Consider the following 23,243-nt stretch of genomic DNA (forward strand, 5'->3'; position numbering starts at 1 on the left):
AATCAATAGAAGAATTAAGATGAAAAACATGGCCGGGCGGGGTGTTTCACACCTGTAATCCCAGCAGTTTGGGAGGCCGAGGCAGGTGGATCATGAGGTCAGGAGATTGAGACCATCCTGGCTAACACAGTGAAACCCCGTCTCTACTAAAAACACAAAAAATTAGCAGGGCGTGGTGGCCGGCGCCTGTAGTCCCAGCTACTCAGGAGGCTGAGGCAGAAGAATGGCGTGAAACTGGGAGGCGGAGCTTTCAGTGAGCCGAGATTGCAGCACTGCACTCCAGCTTGGGCGACAGGGTGAGACTCCATCTTAAAAAAAAAAAAAAAAAGATGAAAAACATTTATCTCCAGTCAGCACACTTGATGTTCACAGTTAGACATTTAAACGAGCTCATCCTTTCATAGTAGATATAAAAGTAATTTGTAAAGGGAAGATTGTTTTAGGAACCTGGGCGATGCTGCAAACAGAGTAGCCTGAGGCATTTCTGAGGAAGGTGGATTTGAGCTTCAAGCCCATAGGAAGGTACTGGGAACAGTATCTACATTTGACAAAAGAAATTACTGGTTAGCTATAGCAACAGATTGGACAAACTTGGTTAGTTTTCTGTTGTCAGAAATTTTTATAGTATTGTCTCAGGAAGGCAACACACAGCTCAGATTCATGTCTTGAGCCAAACAAGTGAATATATCTGAGAAGACTCAATACCACATGGTATTGGGAGATCTTACTCACTTTGGCTGGTGTTGGTCATTACTGAATGTATAACAGCAGGATATGACGGGATGCCCAGGAGTCAGTGTTAGCATTGTCATCTGAGATCACTGCTATTAATATCATCCATTAATTTATTAGTGAGCTTCACTATATGCAGACTGGGAGATAAGAAGAAAATCTGTCACATTCTGTCTAGTTAATCAGATCAGCTACCAATTAATGAGATTCTGAATGAAATATCAGTATGTGTTTTTCTAATTTGGACCTAGGACAGAGCTGTTGCTTGTCATAGAGAAAGACAATAATGCTTAAACATAGCACACTATAATTAAAGCAGTTACTCACATACTTTTCATTTTATCCTTTGGACAATTTTGTGAGGAACGCTGGGCACCAACTTCCCTTTCATAGATAAAATCTCTATGCTATTGATGAAAGTGTTTTTGAATGAAGTCATACAACAAATAACTGATCAAAGTGGCATTAAACCAAAATCTTTTAGTAGGACTCCTGCATAGAATGTTTAGATAGACGTGGAAGTTGTTAAGAGGAACGGCAAGAAAGAAACTGGTTCTTTGGAAGTCTTTCATGCTACATTATACCTCCATCAGAGTAAGACAGCTTAGGCACTCCTAAGAGGAAAGGTCTGTGGAGATGACACCTGAAGATTGCATGAATCCGAATTCTACACTTCCAAATCAAATAGGTAAAAGGGTAGTATACATCACAGAAAATGCTTGCTGTCACCAACTTGAAAAGCAAATGAGTAGGAGTTTGTCACACTGCCACGTACCAGACTGAAAATGCATTTCCTACCAGTTACACATTTCGTGTGGGGGAATGGTGATGTCATTTTTTGACAGCATTTTATTTGTGTGCATGCGTTCTGCTCCAAGTGTCACAATTCTGGTTACAATAATTATAATATTTGGAGTTACTACTAAGACTTTCCTGAAAGAGGTGTACTGTACCAAATTTTGTAACGTAAAAAAAATACTAAATGATCTTAAAGCTTACTAAATTGTGAAAAGGATACGTGCTAACATCTCAGAACTTTAGGCCTGCTTATTGTCATCTTTACCGATCTCTGATCATAAATGCAGAAGGGATCTGAGAGTTTTTAAAGCAAGTAGAGTCAATCAGTGTTTTGAACATTATAGTAATACTTCTGTGATTCAGAGTTAGATCATATAAATCAAAGTAACAATTTGGATTTTTTTTAAACAACAGTATCATAACTGTCATAAAACAGATGGTCCAACCCCAGGAGCAGACAATAACTTGGGCAGCTCTGTGGGGAATAAGATGGGGAAAACAACTGTTCTAACTGCCCACTAGAACAGTGGTTTCAACTACTACAATTCTCAGTGTTTGAGAGGTACAAGGGAAGAAAGGACTGTGTGGATCCCTTGTGGCTATGCAGATACCTACCTCACAGAGTTGTTGTAGAAGACTGGTGGTTTGGTTCAAACCTTGTGATTAAAGAGTTTGTCAAGCATTTTATTCTTTTGAATAAAAGCAACATATATAAAAAATTTTAAAGATGTTATTTTTCTGTTTCTTTAACATTTGTTTGCTTTCAGAACTCCTGAAAGAGCATTCAGTATAATGGGTGCAATGGCTTTCGTTATCACTAATGGACATCCAATATCTCATCACATTTCTAATTAATTTTGTTAGGTTTTTTATTTTGTTTGTTTGTTTGTTTGTTTGTTTGGTCAGAGACAGGACCTCACTGTGTTGCCCAGGCTGGAGTGCAGTGGCACAATCATAGCTCACTGCAGCCTCGAATTCCTGGGCTCAAGTGATCCTCCTGTCTCAGCATCCCAAGTAGCTGGGACTATAAGTGTGTGCCACCCTACCTGGCTAATTGAAAAAAAAAAAAAAAAGTTTGTAGATGCATGGTCTGACTGTGTTTCCCAGGCTGATCTCAAACTCCTGGGCTCAGCCCTTCAAAGTGCTGGGATTACAGGTGTGAACCACCATGCCCAACGCTGAAAATTATTTTTCTATTAAGCAAATAAATTAATTTGCAGACCACAGTGAAAATTTAGTCACAGGGATATTTTACAAAGAAAAATTCAACATTCAGTTCAATGCAACAAATTTTGTTTTAAATTGTATGTAATTTGGCTGGGCGCAGTGGCTCACACCTGTAATCCCAGCACTTTGGGAGGCCAAGGTGGGAGGATCATAAGGTCGGGAGTTTGAGACCAGCCTGGCCAACATAGTGAAACCCTGTCTCTACTAAAATACAAAAATTAGCCGGGTGTGGTGGCATGCGCCTATAGTCCCAACTACTTGGGAGGCTGAGATGGGAGAATCACTTGAACCTGGAAGGCAGAGGTTGCAGTGAGCTGAGATCACGCCATTGGACTCCAGCCTGGGTGACAGAGTGAGACTCCGTCTCAAAAATAAATTAAAAAAAAAAAATGAATAAATAAATTATATGTAATTCACCATACCAATGATAAGTTTACCATTTTGAAATAAGGAAATATAAGGATTATATTCAACAGGTAATAAAAGTATATATTTCATTTCCAAGTTATGGATCACTGGAAGACAGGAAACAAGAAAAGGGAACAAGGAAGAGAACTTGGCTGAGGGACGCTACACTGACCAGTTTCATTCTAGATGGATTAATGATCACAGACACCAACAGGGCACCCTGCTGGCAGGCGATCCTTGGGTGCTGTTTGAGTGGCTTGTGCCCCCAGCTTCTCTGAACTATAAGTCTTATACGTTCATTCTCTTCTGACATTCCTGCACCTCCCAGGTGACAACCTAGTTTTCCTAAATCACTTCTCCCCCGCCAAGGCCTTTACTTTGCTGACGGAAATAGTTCCCTTTTTATTAAAGGCTGTTTGCATCTCAGTAAAAGGAACCACCATCCATCCATTAGCTCAAGCCAGGCCAGCATGGTGGCTCACACCTATCATCTCAGCACTTTGGGAGGCCAAGGCAGGAGGATCACTTGAGTCCAGGAGTTTGAGACCAGCGTGGGCAACATAGTGAGACCCCGTCTCTACAAATAAAATTAGCCAGATGTGGTGGTGCATGCCTGTGGTCCTAGCTACTCCAGAGGCTGAAATGGGAGGATCACTTGGGCCCAGAAGTGAAGGCTGCATGAGCCTTGTGGCTTGCACCACTGCAGTCCAGCCTGGGCGACAGGAGATCCCATCTCAGAACAAAACGCTAAAGCCAGAAATGCAAGCTTAAGTCTGTGTTAATATCTGAATCACTCTCTTATTTTCTCTCTTTTTTTTTTTTTTTTTTTTTTTTTTTTTTGAGACAGTCTCACTCTGTCACCCAGGCTGGAATGCAGTGGCACAATCTCAGCTCACTGCAACCTCCGCCTCTTGGGCTCAAGCAATTCTCCTGCCTCAGTCTCCTGAGTAGCAGGGACTACAGGTACCCACCACCACACCCAACTAATTTTTGTATTTTTAGTAGAGACGGGGTTTCACCATGTTGGCCAGGCTGGTCTTGAACTCCTGACCTCCGGTAATCCGCCAGTCCCGGCCTCCCAAATTGCTGAGATTACAGGCTGAGCCACTGTACCCAGCCTCCTCTCTTACTGTTATAACCATCTATCAACAAGCCCTGGCATTTCTACCATTGACATGTCGATTCCCATCACTCTATACCCTCTGCCACCACCACGGTCCAAGGAGAGTTCTGTGCGTCCAGGAGCCCAGTGGGGGCTGTGGTGGTAGAGCCCAGGGAGCTGGGAGGGGAACATGAAGTGAGGCTGAAGAAGCAGGAAGACTGTTGATTTGGATTTAAGTGCAGTGGGAAGACATGATCTAACAAACATTTTTAAAAGGTCATCTGACTACCGTGTGTAGGGTTCATCAGAGGAGAGCAGCCGTGCAAGTGAGCAGACCCATTAAGAGGCTGTTGTGTGGCTGGACACACAGAACACTCCTGCCTGAACAGTCAGACGCAGGTCAGGGCCTCAGCATATACCCCATGACTGAATGTTCCCTTCAGCCTCACCACTTTTATTCTTCACATTACTAGACTGTGTTTCCATCCTTTGGTTCTCAGGTTAAATGTTCCCTCCTCACCCAGACTATCCAATCACTCCAACAAAGGCGGCAGTGACCCTCCCCTCCCCTTACCCCGGGGCACTCTGAGGCATTCAGACATCTCAGCACAGCATCATTGTATTGACATTTTAATTGTCTGTCTGCCTCTCACTAGAATACAAGTTCTATGAAAATGTTATGACAATGTTAGTTTTGCCCACCTGGATATTCGCAGATGTACCGTCACGCCTGCCACCACAGTAGTGCTCAACACCTAAAGATTAATAAATAAAGCAAGGGAAAGACAGGAAAGGGCAGAAGACAAGGAAAGATCACTTCTTACTCCGTCGTGGCTGCCGCCCAGGTCTAAGCCACCCTCATTTCTCACCTAAAGGATCACAGCGACCTTCCGGGCAGTCTCCCAGGCCCCAAGTGCCTGGCTACCTACATGCAACGCAGCCCAATGATCATCTCAGGTGTGACTGCTGGAAAGCCTGCTCTCCCTTTCTCAGAGAGTAAAGGTAAAGTCCTCACGCCAGCCTGCAAGGCCCCACATGACTTTGGTCGCTCATTTCTCTCTAACTTCATCTCACATTTGTCCCCACAGCTCACTCTGCTCCAGCCACCCAGTCCTCCTTGCTGTCCTTTGAGCAGGCCAAGGATGCCCAGCCTCAGGAGCTCTGCCCTGGGCAGTCCCTCTGACTGCCAGGCTCCCCCGCCCGGGGCATCCTTACAGTCAACTCTCACCAACTCCAGATCTTTGCACAATAGCCATTTCCTCTGTTAGGCCTGTCCTGTCCACCATAAGGCAACCTGCAACTCCCTCAGCCCACAGAGCACTTCTCACCGGCTAACATACTCTGTGGTCACATGTTTGCTATCTGCCTCCCTAATCCCACAAGAATATTAGCTCTCTGAGGGTAGAAATCGCCTTCACTAATGTATCCCAAGCCCCCAGAACTATGCATGCAGCATAGTCAGTAACTATTTGTTGAATCAATTAATGAGAAAACAATTTCAGGGAACTATAAGTTGAAATACACTTTTTCAGTTCACAATGTTATCCATTCTGACATTTATCAGACACATGCACAGAGGACCTCAGAGATATGCCCAGTGGCCTCAATACCCATGGTAATGCTAATAAACTACTATTCTGGTATTTTGATACCAGCAGACCTCATTTTATTGTACTTTGCTTTATTGATTTTTGCAGATATTGTACTTTTTACAAATTGAATGTTTGTGGCATCACTGCTTCCAGCAAGTACGTTGGCACCATTTTTCCAGCAGCACGTACTCAAGTCATGTCTCTTTGTCACATTTTGGTAATTCTTGCAATATTGCAAACTTTCTCATTATTATTATAGCTGTTATGGTGATCCGTGATCAGTGATCTTTGATGTTACTACTGATCTTTGTTTTGGAGTGCTACAAACTGCACCCACTTACGGTGAGCTTAATTGATACAAGGTGTATGTGCTCTCACTGACTGGCTATCCCCTAGACTCACTCTCCTTGGGCCTCCCTATTCCCTGAGACACAACAACATTGAAATTAGGCCAATTAATAACCTTACCAATGCCCACTAAGTCCTCGCTAAGATTCTTACTTTCAATCATAAGGTAGAAATGATCAAGCGTGGTGAGGAAGGCATGTTGAAAGCCATGACATGCTGAAAGCCAGGCCTCCTGTGCCAAACAGCCAAGTTGTGAATGTAAAGGAAATTTTTTTTTTTTTTTAAGACAGAGTCTCGCTCTGTCGCCCAGGCTGGAGTGCAGTGGCACTATCTTGGCTCACTGCAACCTCCACCTCCCGGGTTCATGCCATTCTCCTGCCTCAGCCTCCCGAGTAGCTGGGACTACAGGAGCTTGCCATCATGCCTGGCTAATTTTTGGGTTGGTTTTTTTTTTTTTTTTTTTTTTTGTATTTTTAGTAGAGACGGGGTTTCACTGTGTTAGCCAGGATGGTCTCCGTCTCCTGATCTTGTGATCTGCCCACCTCAGCTTCCCAAAGTGCTGGGGTTACAGGTGTGAGCCACCGCACCTGGCGTAAAGGAAAAATTCTTGAGGGAAATTAGAAGTGTTAGTCCAGTGAACACACGAATGATAAAAAAGCTAAGCAGCCTTAATGCTGATATGGAGAAAGTTTAAATAGGCCGGGTGCCATGGTTCACACCTGTAATCCCAATACTTTGGGAAGCCAAAGTGGAAGGATCACTTGAGGTCAGGAGTTCGAGACCAGCCTGGCCAACATGGTGAAACCCAATCTCTATTGAAAATATAAAAATTAGCTGGGTGTGGTGGTGCGCACCTATAATCCCAGCTACATGGGTGGCTAAGGCAGGAGAATCGCTTTAACCTGGGAGGTGGGGGTTGCAGTGAGCAGAGATTACGCCACTGCACTCCAGTCTGGACTACAGAGCGAGACTTGGTCTCAAAAAGAAAAAAGTTTAAATGGTCTTCCCGTAAACCAAATCCCTAACCACCCCCCCCCCCAAACTCTGTTCAATTTTGCGAAGGCTGAGAGAGGTGAGGAAACTGCAGAACAAAATTGGAAGCTAGCAGAGGTCAGTTCAGGAGGTTTAAGGCAAGAAGCCATCTCCATAACATAAAAGTGCAAAGTGAAGCAGCAAGTGCTGATGGAGAAGCTGCAGCGAGTTTTCCAGAAGATCCAGCTCAGATAATTAATGAAGGTGGCTACACTAACAGCAGATTTTCAATGTAGATAGAATGGCTTCTATTGGAAGAAGATGCCATCAAGGACTTTTAGTAGCCAGGAAGGAGAATTCAATGCTTGGCTTCAAAGCATCACAGGACTGACTGACTCCCTTGTCAGTCAGATGCAACTGGCTGATGCAACTGATGACTTTAAGTTGAAGCCAATGCTCATTTACCATTTCGAAAATCCTATTGGTCTTAAGAACGATGGTAAATCTACTCTGCCTGTGCTCAACAAATGGAATAATAAAGCCTGGATGACAGCACATCTGTTTACAGCATGGTTCACTGAATATTTTAAGTCCACTGTTACACCTACTGCTCAGAAAAACAGATTCCTTTCAAAATAATACTGCTCATTGACAATGCACCTGGTCACCCAAGAGCTCTAATGGAGATGTACAAGGAGATGAATGTTGTTTTCATGCCTGTAACACAACATCCATTCTGCAGCCCCATAAATCAAGGAGTATTTTGACTTTCAAGTTTTATTACCTAAGAAATACATTTTGTAAGGCTATAGCTGCCATGGATAGTGATTCCTCTGATGGATCTGGGCAAAGTCAGTTGAAAACCTTCTGGAAAGGATTCATTATTCTAGATGCCCTGAAGAACATCAATAATTCATAGGAGGAAAAATATCAACATTAACAGGAGTTTGGAAGAAATTGATTCCAGCCCTCATGAATGGCTTTGAGTTGTTTAAGACTTCGGTGGAAGAAGTCACTGCAGATGTGATAGAAACAGTAAGAGAACTAGAATTAAAACTGGATCCTGAAGATGTGACTGAGTTGCTGCAATTTCATGATAAAACTTGAACAGATGAGGAGTTGCTTCTTATAAATGAGGAAATAAAGTAGTTTCTGAAGATGGAATCTACTTCTGGTAAAGATGCTGTGAACATTGTTGAAATGACAAGGGATTTAGAATATTTTGAATATTACATAAACCTAGTTGATAAAGCAGTGGCAGGGTTTGAGAGGATTAACTCCAATTCTTAAAGAGTTCTACTGTGACCAAAATGCTATTAAACAGCATTACTTGCTACAGAGAAATACTTAATGAAAAGAAGAGTCAATCGATGCAGCAAACTGCATTGCTGTCTCATTTTAAGAACTTGCCACAGCCACCTCAACCTTCAGCAACCACCACCATGATCAGTCAGCAGCCATCAACATCAAAGCAAGACTCTCCATCAGCAAAAAGATCACCATTTGCTGAAGGCTCAGGGGATCATTAGCTTTTTTTTTTTTTTTTTTTTTTTTTTTAGCAATACATATCTATGTGTGTATGTGTATAAAATTTAGAGATGGGATCTCACTGTCATGATCATAGCTCACTGCAGCCTCAGATTCCTGGACTCAAGGGATCCTCCTTGCCTCAGCCTCCCAAGTAGCTGGAACTATAGGCATGCACCACCATACCCGACTAATTAAAAACAATTTTTTTAGAAACAGGGTCTCACTATGCTGTCCAGGCTGCCTTGAGTCCCTGCCTCAGCTTCCTAAGCCCTGACACCCAGCTCGTGGTAACTGTTGGTTTGCTGTTGCTCAGGCTGGAGTACAAAGGCATGACCACAGCTCACTGCAGCCTCAACCTTCTGGGTTCAAGGGATCCACTCAACTCAGTCTCCCAAGTATCTGGGACTACAGATGTGTGCCAACACGCCTGGCTAATTTTTGTATTTTTTGTAGACACAGGGTCTCACTGTGTTGCCCAGGCTGGTCTTGAATACTTGGGCTCACGTGATCCACCTGCCTCGGCCTCCCAAAGTACTGGGATTACAGGCGTGAACCACTGCGCCAGGCCATTAAGCCACATCTTAAGGGTGGACAGGTCAGGGATGGGCATTTCAAGTCAAGAAAACAGCCTATTTAAAGAAACCACAAAAGAGCCTGCCCTCTAAGACATGAAGCTGGAACAGAGGTAAAGACAAGTGGAGGGAAATGATGGTGGAAGAGAAGTACCTGGTCCTAAAGAGCTTTATAACTCACCATAAGAAGTTTGGATTTTATTCAGTACAGCAGGTAGCCTTGCAAAGATACGAGCAGGGGCATGGCAGGCATGCACAACCCTTCTATGGAAGATAGAATGGAGAGAGGTAAAACTGGAGACTAGGATAGTTAAGAGGTTGCTGCAAGGTTAAGACCATGAGAGCTTGGTCAAGAACAGTGAGGAAGCAAGGCACCGTGGCTCATATCTGTAGTCCCAGGACTTTGGGAGGCCCTGGCTGACTGATAGCTTAAACCCAGGAGTTTGAGACCAGCCTGGGCAACACAGTGAGACCTCATCTCTATTAAGCATAATAATAAAAATAATTAAAGAACAGTGAGGGTTGGGCGCGGTGGCTCATGCCTCTAATCCCAACACTTTGGGAGGCCGAGGCAGGCGTATCACCTGAGGTCGGGAGTTCAAGACCAGCCTGGCCAACATGGTGAAACCCCGTCTCTATAAAAATACAAAAATTAGCCGGGCATGGTGGCAGGTGCCTGTGATCCCAGCTACTCAGGAGGCTGAGGCGGGAGAATTGCTTGAACCCGGGAGGCAGAGGTTACAGTGAACTGAGATCATGCCTTTTCACTCCAGCCTGGGCGACAGAGCGACACTCCCTCTCAAAAAGAAAAAAAAAAGAAAAAAAGAACAGTGAGGAGACATGCAGAGGGATGGATTTAAGAGGCATTTATTTATTTAGTCTATAAAATTAACCTGGTCATCAAAGGATCTTATGGGTGACAAAAACTAATCCAAGATGACTCCAAGGTTTCTGGTTTAGGCAACTGTTGAACAGATAATTCACAGATGATAATCCCAAAGGCAGAACGGATATACAAAGGAAATAAAACATGAGAGAATTATGGTATTTGGTTCAGTTTAAGGAGCAGGGTGTTTAGGAGTTACAGGAGGCCAGAAGATGGAACCCTGGGGAAACACCAACATTTAAAGGGGCAGGAAAGGTAGAGAATAAGGGCGAAAGGATTACTCAACATTTTGCTCTCCAGGTTTGCCTGGCTCAGATCTATATAAAGAAAAGGAGCAGGGAATGAAGTAAAACTGTTACAGGAAAGGGGTCCCAATCCAGACCCCAAGGCAAGGTTCTTGGATCTCATGCAAGACAGAATTCAGGGCGAGTCCACAGTGCACAGCAAAAGCAAGTTTATTAAGAATGTAAAGTGGTGAAAGTACAGCTACTCCACAGAGTAGGGTGTTCCCGAAAGAAAGAGAAGGAACGCATCCACCCTAAGTACAACACTTAGTTTATATATAGAATAATAGAATAAAACCCTTGTGCTGTGCTACAAGGGTTTGTGATAAAGGATTAATTACTATATTATGTAAGAATCGATATCTTTATTTATGAGACAGAGTCTTACTCTTGTCGCCCAGGCTGGAGTGCAGTGGTGCAAGCACGGCTCACTGCAACCTCCGCCTTCCCAGATTCAAGCGATTCTCCTGCCTCAGCCTCCAGAGTAGCTGAGATTCGAGGCATGTGCCAACCACACCCGGTTAATTTTTGTATTTTTAGTAGAGACGGGTTTCACCATGTTAGCCAGGCTAGTCTTGAACTCCTGACCTCAAGTGATCCGCCCGCCTCAGCCTTCCAAAGTGCTTGGATTACAGGCGTGAGGCACTGTGCCCAGTCCATTATTATCTTTAAAGCAAAATTAGGAATGCTTCTGTTCTCAAAATATCGAGATATCTGGACACTTCGAAGTCTGGGTCTGTTTAGTAAACATTATCAATCTGTTGCCTTAATGGTATACATCTAGAGGCTAGGAACACCTAACTTTCCGGGAATGCAGCCCAGCAAGTCCCAGCCTCATTTTCCTAGCCCTCACTCAACACAGAGTCGCTCTATTTCGAACCCCTCTGACATATTCTCTCTCAGATGTGAAAATTGCTGCAGCAGCTCCCTATTTGCAACACCGCACATGGAAATCACAGCAATGGACAGCCCTTCAGAAAAGCTTCTGGGGAGGGAGGGCCTGGTGGCTCAACTCCCGTAATCCCAACCCACTGGGAGGTCGAGATAGGTGGATCCCTTCAGCTCGAGTTCTAGACTGGCCTGGGCAACGTGGGGAGATCCTGCCTCTATTTTTTTAAAAAATTACATATATATATATACACACACACGTATATATGCATACATATATATAATGCTTCTGCGTTGGCAATTCAGATGATTTGGCGAGTGTGTCTTTTTTCATTGCTAAAAACCTGTCACGTTGGCTCTCAGAGACTTGTGATGCCTGAAGACAAAGGTAATGGGAAAAAGATCAGCATTCTGGGAAAAGGTTCCACAATTTTATTAATCATACACCATCTGTGTCCGCCCTTTTAGAGAAATGGGCGCAATCAGACAACGACCTCGGCTTTACACCTGTTCTCCATGAGGCCCTAGTTGTTTCCTACTGTAAGCCGCCCCAGAAAAGCTCCGCATCAATTAACCCACGGGAACAGCCCGGGCTGGAGGATGCCCCTGGAATCCAGCCTCCCGCCGCGCCTCCTCCCCCGCAAGCTGTTCCTTCCTGCCTACCGGAAGTTCAGGGCTCCGCCCACTTCCGCAACTCTGAAGCCACCGCCGGAAACACCTGGCCTCAGCCAATAGTTAGCTTCCCAGGAATCGTTACCTCTGACCTCGGGGCTAATCAGAGACAGTGGGACGCACCCCTCGCGAGAGGTGAGGTTGAAGCTGCCTCCGCCATCTTGGAGATGGGAGACGGGCGATGGCTGTGGTCCTTCTGCTAATGCAAACAACAAAACGGGCACACTAGTCACCCCCGAGGGAGGCCACCATCACTGTAACTGTTGGCCAAAGCTACAAAAGAGCGAGGGTGTCCAACCGAGCGCGGCGACACTGAAAGCAGCTTCCCCTGCCTTCTGCGGCGGCAGAAGTGAAGTGCCTGAAGACCGGAAGGATGGTGCAGTCCTGCTCCGCCTACGGCTGCAAGAACCGCTACGACAAGGACAAGCCCGTTTCTTTCCACAAGTGAGGACCCTGCGCGCCTCGCGGGGCCGGTCTTAGCCAGGGTGGGGGCGCGCGACCGGCGGGGCCGGGGGCGGAGCCAGGCGCGTGTCCGCGCGAGGGGCGGGTGGGGTCTGGGGCCGGCCGCGCGAGGCGTTTCCCGCCGCGTCCTGCTGGGAACCGTCGCCCGATCGCGCGTTCTCGGCGCGCGTCTCCGCGGCGGTTGTTTCTTGCGCTCTCGGAACAGGTCCTCGTTGCAGGCTTCGCTCCAGGCCTCGGTTGACGAGTTTGGAGCCCGCGGGCGATGCCTATGGTGGCGCGGGTTTTGCCGCCACCAGGGTCACGAGCAGCCAGGTGTTGTAATAACGTCTTAGGGGTAAATTTGAAATATAAACAAAGGCCTTCAAACGAAGAAATCACTATTTTTTCCCTTGCCGTGGATGGGAGGCCAGCATCGTAGCAATTAAGGGTTTTTTGGCTGGGAAATCCCGGAGAATTTTTGCCCCAAATCTCTAGGAACTAAGCTTTAAGGACCCTGAGTTTTGAAGAAAGCTTCAGGTACTGCCAAGATAAATCGTTATCTTTTCAGCACACAATAATGATAATATGGACAGTTACAACATGGATCATAATAAAATGACTCACACTGATCTTTATTTATTACGGCATTACCTGTGCATAGAGGAAGCTCTTTCGAAAGAAACTGCCCCACAGCTTTCAGAGCTGTCTTATCCAATAGGTAGCACAGTTAAGAGTGCTAGGATCAAAAATATTCTCTTGAAAATAGGAAAAAAAGTGCAAAGTTGCAATTACTTATGATAATCAAACGCTTGTAAAATGTGACATAACATTCAGCTGAATTTGTTTACAAATTTTAATTACATTTATGTTAAGTTTTCTTTGTAAGAATTCCTGACAACTATATGCAGATGATAGCTAAGAAATCAGATCCAGGGGTAAACTATACAAATTAGTCATAGGTAATTAGCTAATTATCTTTTATAATTAGGTAATTACAAAAGCAAAATGTTAAATATCCTTTCAATTTTTTTATTTTGGTGTGGAGCCATCTATGTTTACTAGGGGAGTGTCCATGCATTTTTTAAGTGTTTGATATCATGTGAGATGGACCCTATAGAAATAAGAGTGTGTAGAACACAGGTCTCCAGAGTAATGATGTTACCCCTTGGCGAAGGGGGTAGAACACTTACAGGATTCAGTTCAGGATATCCTAATATTGTCTCTTAATTTAATTGGAATTTCTGTAAACATGATGTTCTTTCGAAATGTAGGAAAAGGTCAGGTGATGGTAACAGGATTACATGTGCAGCTCCCCACCCACATTTCTGATGGCATGGCAGAAGGAATCTAAAATTATGGAAAATGTTTCACTGGCACTGGAAACAAGTTTAAGGAGGGTATTCACACGTCAGAAATAACTGTGTTTTTGGCCAGGCACAGTGGCTCATGCCTGTAATTCTCAGCACTTAGGGAGGCCTAGGTGGGCAGATCACCTGACGTCAGGATTCAAGACCAGCCTGGCCAACATGGCAAAATCCCGTCTCTACTAAAAACACAAAATACAGGCGTACGCCTGTAATCCTAGCTACCTGGGAGGCTGAGGTAGGGGAATTGCTTGAACCTGGGATATGGAGGTTGCAGTGAGCTGAGATCTTGCCCTGCACTCCAGCTTGGGTAACAGAGCGAGACTCCATGTCAAAAAAAAAAAAAAAAAGAGAAATAACTGTTTCTGCTAGGTGTTAAACACATACGGATTGAATCAAAAGAAGAGCTAACCTGCATCTTATCCCTTATCTAAAAGAGCAGGTTTAGGGAGAGTAGATGGGAAAGATTTTAACAGAATCTCACAAGCAGCTGTAAATTTGTGGTCCTTGTGCCAGGAGGCCCTAGGTACTGAATTTTAGCAGCAAATGCTACCATAGTTTATGCTTACAGAGCCAGGAGGCCATAGGTACGGAATTTTACCAGCAAATGCCACCCTAGTTTATATGTATAGAGGCCATTTCCAGCTGAGATTTTCTTCTTCTCTTTTTGAGATGGAGTCTTGCTCTGTCACCAGGCTGGAGTGCAGTGGCACGATCTCGACTCACTGCAACCTCTGCCTCCCCGGTTCAAGCGATTCTCCTGCCTCAGCCTTCTGAGTAGCTGGGACTACAGGCGCGCAACACCACGCCCAGCTAATTTTTGTATTTTTCATAGAGACGGGGTTTCACCATGTTGGCCAGGATGGTCTCGATATTTTGACCTCCTGATGCGCCCTCTTCAGCCTCCCAAAGTGCTGGGATTACAGTTGTGATTACAGGCCACGCCCAGCCCCAGCTGAGATTTTCTAGGAGTACCACTTATCCCACCGTCTGCATAGTGGCAGCAGAGAGTGCTATGTTGTACAAAGAAAAGGGACTGTCATAAAGATCTCTTACTAGCAGAGTCAGGCTCTAGCATATTGTACATGGAAGAGAAAACTGTGAAACGTAAATTCAAAACCCCCTTCCTTTGTTTTTTTTCCTAATCCCCCCAGTTTACCAAATCCTTAATTTGGAAGAGTAAAACCACAATAAATTTAAACTCTCACTATCCCCGTTTACCTGGGCCTAATGGACATCCCAGTTGATTAGAAAATAAATACTTTTCTGTCGTTATTATCTGCCTTTAATTCAAATTTAGCCTGTTCGTATTTGTCAGACTGATGCTAAGAGAACTAGAAGCCCCTCTTTCCCAGTACATAGATACAAATGTGCAATGTTTGTCTTCCTGTGCAGCACACAGAAAATTACTGGTAAAAATAGAATACAGTTTTTTTCTTTTTGAGACAGGGCATGGCTCTGTCACTCAGGCTGGAGTGCAGTGGAACCATCTCAGCTCACTGCAGCCGTGACCTCCCAGGCTCGAGGAATCCTCCCACCTCAGCCTCAGCCTCCCAGTACCTGGGCACATACCACTATACCCAGCTAATTTTTGTATTTTTTGTAGAGACAGGGTTTTGCCGTGTTGCCCAGGCTAGTCTTCAACCTCCTGGACTTAAGCAGTCTCTCGGACCTTGGCCTCCCAAGTGCTGGGATTACAGACATGAGCCACGGGCACATTTATTCTATAGTATGTATTTTACTTGAATCTTTTGGTGAACTCACTATAAAAAGTTAAACATTAATAAATGAGGGCCCAGCGCAGTGGCTCACGCCTGTAATTCCAGCACTGTGGGAGGCCAAGGTGGGCGGATCACGAGGTCAAGAGATCGAATCCATCCTGGCCAACATGGTGAAAGCCCGTCTCTACTAAAAGTACAAAACTTAGCTGGGCGTGGTAGCATATGTGGTGGCAGGCGCCTGTAGTCCCAGCTACTTGGGAGGCTGAGGCAGGAGAATCACTTGAACCCAGGAGGTGGAGGTGCAGTGAGCCAGGATTGCGCCACTGCACTCCAGCCTAACAACAGAGCAAGACTGCGTCTCAAAAAAAAATTTTTTTAATTAATAAATGAGATAGATAACTAGAGCTAATCTTTAATCCAGTATGATAATACCATTGTAACATCTTTAATACCAATGTAAGATCTTTCCTAAGTTGGAAAGTTTGGGTGCCTTTATTTTAAAAAAATCAGCACAGATAATTGAATTATGCCTTCTTCTTAGGTTTCCTCTTACTCGACCCAGTCTTTGTAAAGAATGGGAGGCAGCTGTCAGAAGAAAAAACTTTAAACCCACCAAGTATAGCAGTATTTGTTCAGAGCACTTTACTCCAGACTGCTTTAAGAGAGAGTGCAACAACAAGTTACTGAAAGAGAATGCTGTGCCCACAATATTTCTTTGTACTGAGCCACATGACAAGGTAATATGCGTTTTAAAATATTGGGTTGTTTTCTGTTTATCAAACTGATATGTTCATTGATTAAAATGTGGAAAATTCAGTTAAAGAGAATAAATGTGCCTGGAACTTTGTGTAGTTAACAGTGATACACTTCTGAAAACACAAAATGCGGTTTATTTAAGATAAATATCCTCACACTAAGAAACTTAGTCCAGCCCTTGTAACTTACTTAAAAATCACTCTGTACTGCCAGTTATATATTGATAAGTTTTGGGTTTTCTTTATCAGTGACAGTTTAGTTTCAAAGCATTTTTTTCTCCTCAGTGCTTAGTATTTAATTGGATCTGATTATTCATTTTGTCTCTTTCTTGCACCGTCCCTTTATTGCAGGTAGAAAAGTTTATTCAAACTGAAACTGTTTTCTCATTTTGGAATGTTTCTGTACCACTGATTCACCACAAAAGTCTAATATTTCTTAAATTCCACAGAATATTTATTTATTTATTTATTTATTTATTTATTTATTTATTTTTGGGAGACAGAGTCTCTCTGTCACCCAGGCTGGAGTGCAGTGACATGATCTTGGCTCACTGCAACCTCCGCCTCCTGGTTTCAAACAATTCTCTTGCCTCAGCCTCCCGAGTAGCTGGGATTATAGGCATACACCACCACACCCGGCTAATTTTTGTATTTTTAGTAGAGACGGGGTTTCGCCATGTTTGGCCAGGCTGGTTTCAAACTCCTGACCTCAGGTGATCCGCCCACCTCTTCCTCCCAAAGTGCTAGGATTACAGGCGTGAGCCACTACCCCTGGTCAGTCCACAAATTGTTTTAAACTGTTATTTTTAGTTACTAAATTCAAACATACTTTGTACTTTTGTTTTAGAAAGAAGATCTGGAGCCACAGGAACAGCTTCCTCCACCTCCTTTACCGCCTCCTGTTTCCCAGGTTGATGCTGCTATTGGATTACTAATGCCACCTCTTCAGACCCCTGTTAATCTCTCAGTTTTCTGTGACCACAACTATACTGTGGAGGATACAATGCATCAGCGGAAAAGGATTCATCAGCTAGAACAGCAAGTTGAAAAACTCAGAAAGAAGCTCAAGACCGCACAGCAGCGATGCAGAAGGCAAGAACGGCAGCTTGAAAAATTAAAGGAGGTTGTTCACTTCCAGAAAGAGAAAGACGACGTATCAGAAAGAGGTTATGTGATTCTACCAAATGACTACTTTGAAATAGTTGAAGTACCAGCATAAAAAAATGAAATGCATATTGATTTCTAATGGGGCAATACCACATATCCTTCTCTAGCCTATAAAGGAGTTTCATTTAAAAAAATAACACTTGATTACATATATAAAAACAGTTCAGAATATTTTTTTAAAAAAATTCGATATATACTGTAAAAGTATAAATTTTTTTTGTTTGTAATTTCAGGTTTTTTACATTTTAACAAAATATTTTAAAAGTTATAAACTAACGTCAGACCTCTAATGTAAGTTGGTTTCAAGACTGGGGATTTGGGTTTTTTCTTTTTTAGTATTTATAGAAATAATGTAAAAATAAAAAGTAAAGAGAATGAGAACAGTGTGGTAAAAGGGTGACTTCAGTTTAAAACTTAAAATTAGTACTGTTTTATTGAGAGAACTTAGTTATATTTTAAATCAGAAGTATGGGTCAGATCATGGGACATAACTTCTCAGAATATATATATATATGTACATATTCTCATATGTAAAGTCACATGGTTCATTTATCTTTCTGAATCAGTTATCAAAGATAAATTGGCAAGTCAGTACTTAAAAAGAAAAAAAGATTTGATTGTCTTCACAGCAGAAAAGAGTCATTGCGTATCTGATCAATATCAATAACTTTAGATTCTAAGAGTGGATTTTTTTTTTTAATGGGCTCCTATTTTTTCCCCTACTGTCTAGCATTATAAAATTAGAAGTGTATTTTCAGTGGAAGAAACATTCTTCAATAAATAAAGTAAGGCATTGTCATCAATGAAGTAATTAAAACTGGGGCCTGATCTATGATATGCTTTTTTCTTTCATTACCCTCTAGCTGAAGGACATCCAGTTCCCCAGCTGTAGTTATGTATCTGCCTTCAATGTCTCTGACAAATGTGCTGTGTTAGTAGAGTTTGATTTGTATCATATGATAATCTTGCACTTGACTGAGTTGGGGCAAGGCTTCACATAAAAAATTATTTCTTCACTTTTAACACAAGTTAGAAATTATATCCCATTTACTTAAATGAGTGATTTATATTCAGAACAACCTACTATGTAGTGTTTATTTTACTGAATGTGGAGATTTAAACACTGAGGTTTCTGTTCAAACTGTGAGTTCTGTTCTATATTTGTGAGAAATTTTACATATATTGGAAATGAAAATATGTTCTGAGTAAACAAATATTACTATAGGAGTTATTTAGATTTAGAATAACTGTTCCAATGATAATTATTACTTTTATATTTCAAAGTACACTAAGATAGTTGAAGAGTAATAGACCCTTTAAGACAGTATTAAAGGTGTGAAACAATGGTGTTCAAAGTGTCTTTTGTAGAACTGGTTTTCATTGTAGTTCACTGCCATGCTGCCAGTGGATAGCACTGTGATTCATGGATATTTGATGTTTTATGAACCAGTATCTCAAAAATAGAAATAATGATTGGAAGATTACTTGAAGTTGGGCTGGGCACCATGGCTCACGCCTGTAATCCCAGCACTTTGGGAGGCCGAGGCAGATGGATCACAAGGTCAGGAGTTCGAGACCAGCCTGGCCAATATGGTGAAACCCCATCTCTGCTAAAAATACAAAAACTAGCAGGGCATGGTGGCGAGCGCCTATAGTCCCAGCTACTTGGGAGGCTGAGGCAGGAGAGTTGCTTGAACCTGGGAGGTGGATGTTGCAGTGAGCTGAGATGGCACCACTGTACTCCAGCCTGGGCAATACAGCGAGACCCCATCTCAAAAAAAAAAATTACTTGAAGTTACATAGTCTGATAACATCATTTAGAACTAATGCTGATCAACCAGAAGACTTTTACAGATTATTCATGGAACTCATAACTGTTTTTAGGGGCTACAGAGTATTCAAGTAGTTTGGTTTTATATGTTGTCTTTCTAGCAATTCCTGGAAGTACTCAGGAATATTTAGATTTATTCCTGAATACTTTGAAAAGTATATACCTTTGGCTGGGCATGGTGGCTCATGCCTGTTATCCCAGCAATTTGGGAGGCCGAGGCGGGCGGATCACCTGAGGTCAGGAGCTCGAGACCAGCCTGACCAACATGGAGAAACCCTGTCTCTACTAAAAATACAAAATTAGTGGTGGTGCATGCCTGTAATCCCAGCTACTTGGGAGGCTGAGGCAGGAGAATCATTTGAACCTGGGAGGCAGAGGTTGCAGTGAGTGAGGGCGGCGCCATTGCACTCCATCCTGGGCAACAAGAGCAAAACTCCGTCTCAAAAAAAAAAAAAAAAGAAAAAAAAGTATATACCTTCAATCTAAGTACTCTTCTACATAAAAGATAAATCCTATGTGTGTGTCCCAGAATGAAGAATCCAGGTTAGATTATAAAAATGGAAATCATAATTACTTAGCATATTAGCATTATTATTTAACCTCAAGCTACTTTCTTTTCATAACAGACATAAATCCCCATTTGGAGAGAACTAAGCAAGCAGCATGTATGCCAACTGCTTTCATTTAAATAATTTATCATAGTAGTTGAACAGAAGTTTGAGGCGCAGGTACTTATTTCTGAATTGACTATTGTATTGTTTATAACATTGCCAAGAAAAGAAGGTCTGCCAAGAAAAGTAGGTTCTGTTCAGGCATAGTGAAACAGTCTGACACAAACAGGGACAAGGACTCAATTTTTTTTTTTTTTTTTTTTTTGAGGAGTCTCGTTCTTGTTGCCCAGGCTGGAGTGCAATGGTGCAATCTGGGCTCACTGCAACCTCTACCTCCCGGGTTCAGGGGATTCTCCTGCCTCAGCCTCCTGAGTAGCTGGGATTACAGGCATGCACCACCATGCCCAGCTAATTTTGTATTTTTAGTAGAGACGGGGTTTCTCCATGCTGGCCAAGCTGGTCTTGAACTCCCAACCTCAGGTGATCTGCCTGCCTTGGCCTCCCAAAGTGTTGGGAATACCAAGCGTGAGCCAGCATGCCCAGCCGGTCTCAATCTTTTAATACTGCCTTATAATACAAATATAAAGGTCACTTGAATTGCTGCTTGGCTTGAATTATCACATTCCAATTGAAGTTTTAAGTTTTTAACAACTAATTTAAATGTTTACTAATTGTATATGAGTTATGTGTACTAAAAATAATTCTGTTGTTGCAGTGAGAACATAGTAAAACTTTGTACTTGGAAATCCAAGTACATGAGGGGATTTTTTTTCTTTCAGTTGTAATTTATGTGATCCCTTTCTTAGAATTATAATAATTGTGATGGCAAATGAAAGTTTCACGTGATATGGGCTTTTTAGCTTGCATTAATATTCCCTGATCATCTTTTAGTGCTAAAAAAAAATACATGTGTGGCCAGGTGCGGTGTCTCACACCTGTAATCCCAGCACTTTGGCAGGCAGAGGTGGGCAGATCACCTGAGGTCAGGAGTTTGAGACCAGCCTGGCCAATACAGTGAAACTCCGTCTCTACTAAAAATACAAAAATTAGACGGGCGTGGTGGCGTGCGCCTTTAGTCCCAGCTGCTCAAGAAGCTAAGGCAGGAAAATCACTTGAACCTGGGAGGTGGAGGTTGCAGTGAGCCAAGATCATGCCACTGCATTCCAGTCTAGGCGACAGAGCCGAGACTCCATCTCAAAAAAAAAAAAAATACATGTGTACACATATCCACCACCTATAGCTTTTAGAAAGTTGATAGTAAACAACGTATTTTAAAATCCATTTGTGTTCCAGAATTTTAAAAAGATAGTCCACCCTGAATAGCATTTAAAGAAAAAGAATAGATTTTCCAGCTGATGGTAAATGGTGTTGCTTGGCATTATGATTTTATATAGTCTTGTGTTTCAAAGTACAGTCACTCAAATGAAAGAAAAATACTGAAGAGCAACAACAGTGCTTTGCAAATAAGCAATACTATTATACTTAAAAGTAATAGAAAAATTTGCTGAAGGTAATGTTCTCTTATAATTCTATGTCTTTTTAAACCTTGGATATAGCTTTATTCTACTGAGATTTTTCTGAATGATAAATATTTTTTAAATTAAAAATCTGTTGAATTTTTATTTGTTCTCTTTAAATTCATAGTATTTTATGTCTTGAGATTATAAAAAATTTATTTTTAAAATATCCTAAGGGATACAAATAAACTTCATTGTTTTAGTTTTTAGTAAAACCGTAGAATACAAACAATAATTTAATAGAAAAATGACTTCCAAAGTGTATTGGCAAGAAAAAAATTTTTTAAAATAACCATTTAAAGTCTCTGCCAATTGTCCTAAGGGAATATAGCAAATGAAGAAATGATAAGGAAAGTTTACTAAATCTCTATAAGGACATTGAGTCTGTGGCATTTAGGCTACAACCCATTTCTCCCTAACCAAACCCCCTATCCCAACTCGGTGCTATAGAAGCTCTACTCTGAAGCTCCACTCAATCTTCTTGGATATGGTCAAGAAGATCGTACTCCCTTAACTCCCAATCAAGGGCTATGGTATCTTTCAGGGAGGGGCTGGTTGCCAGTATTTTCATGTCCCTCTAGCTTTGTGTTGCAGAGACTAAATTCCAGGAGGGTCCAGCCAAGAGGTCAGGGACTCCCTACAACCGACTTCCACTCTAGGTGGAGGGTCTACCATAGGTATGGCAGGCCAAGACAGAGGGCCTTGATCACCTTCTCCAAGATGAATTTTCCATGCCAGGAGAAGTAAGCCAAGAACCCCAGAGGTTATAGTCTCAACTGAGGATATAGTCTCAACTGAGCCCATAAAGCAGGCATGTAACTCCCAGAGAAGCAGGCCACTTTCCTCACTCCTAGCTCCAGAGCAATGACTCAGATTTTCCCAAGGGAGATGCAGGTTATAAGAACAGAGAGCTCTGGCTGGGCGTGGTGGCTCACGCCTGTAATCACAGCACTTTGGGAGGCTGAGGCGGGCGGATCATGAGGTCAGGAGATCGAGACCATCCTGGCTAACACGGTGAAACCCCGCTGAGACGGCGCCACTGCACTCCAGCCTGGGCAACAAAGTGAGACTCCGTCATCTTAAGAAAAAGAATAGAGAGCTCTGAAGCTATTTCCAAATCTATTTCCAAACTGACAATTTGGAACACTGGGAAAGTTCAACCCTAAGGATGCTCTCAAAAACAATGGAGAATTTAGTGGTAAACAAGAGGAAGTTAGTAGCTCCACAACAAGAGCTAAATTGTAGGTTAGTAATTTACCAGAAAGGACCAAAGGAAGAGACAGCTAAGAAGGGCCCTCCTGGGTCAGAGGCCGGCACTGTGGCTCACACCTGTAGTCCCAGCACTTTGGGGAGCCAAGGCAGGTGGATCACCTGAGGTCTGGAGTTCGAGACCAGTCTGACCAACATGGAGAAACCCTGTCTCTACTAAGAACACAAAATTAGCCAGGCATGGTGGCGCATTCCTGTAATGCCAGCTACTTGGGAGGCTGAGGCAGGAGAATTGCTTGTACCCAGGGTGCAGAGGTTGCAGTGAGCCCAGATCGTGCCATTGCACTCCAGCCCGGGCAACAAGAGCAAAACTTGATCTCAAAAAAAAAAAAAAAAAAGCAGGGGCCAAATTTAATAGGATCACACTGTGGAGCCATTCATGCCTTGGGGCATTGTCAAAAACAATAGAGAAATCAACTGGAAATTGGAGACTTAACAGCTGAGTGTGAAACCAACAAACACAGCAAAATAAGCAGTCAAAGACAGACCTGCTGAAACTACTGTTATCCCTGGTGACTGTATACCTAAGGCTGCACCTTTTAAGGAATGAAATCAG

General features: G+C 42.9%; 1 protein-coding gene and 1 long non-coding RNA gene across 5 annotated transcripts; one reads left to right on the forward strand and one right to left on the reverse strand.

Moving 5' to 3' along the window:
- Positions 1-178: 178 nt before the first annotated feature.
- On the reverse strand, positions 179-12,265 carry LOC139355854 (uncharacterized). Of its 2 annotated transcripts, none has more exons than XR_011607065.1 (3): positions 12,135-12,265; positions 4,970-5,022; positions 179-308 (listed from the first exon to the last, which is right to left on the reverse strand). It is a non-coding gene; the product is annotated as an uncharacterized lncRNA (long non-coding RNA). The 2 variants fall into 2 exon arrangements; XR_011607064.1 differs by having other exon boundaries at positions 12,097-12,230.
- LOC105476514 (THAP domain containing 1) lies at positions 12,142-18,804 on the forward strand. 3 transcript variants are annotated; one of them, XM_011732487.2, is made up of 3 exons: positions 12,154-12,455; positions 16,079-16,274; positions 17,140-18,804. In XM_011732487.2, exons 1-3 carry the CDS (start codon positions 12,385-12,387, stop codon positions 17,509-17,511), a joined length of 639 nt encoding a protein of 212 aa, XP_011730789.1. In that variant the 5' UTR covers positions 12,154-12,384; the 3' UTR covers positions 17,512-18,804. The 3 variants fall into 3 exon arrangements, with proteins under 3 accessions (XP_011730791.1, XP_011730789.1, XP_011730790.1); XM_011732488.3 differs by lacking the exon at positions 12,154-12,455 and adding an exon at positions 12,636-12,785; XM_011732489.2 differs by lacking the exon at positions 16,079-16,274 and having other exon boundaries at positions 12,142-12,455.
- Positions 18,805-23,243: the final 4,439 nt, after the last annotated feature.

This window comes from Macaca nemestrina, chromosome 8, assembly GCF_043159975.1.
Source record: "Macaca nemestrina isolate mMacNem1 chromosome 8, mMacNem.hap1, whole genome shotgun sequence".
NCBI lineage: Eukaryota > Metazoa > Chordata > Mammalia > Primates > Cercopithecidae > Macaca > Macaca nemestrina.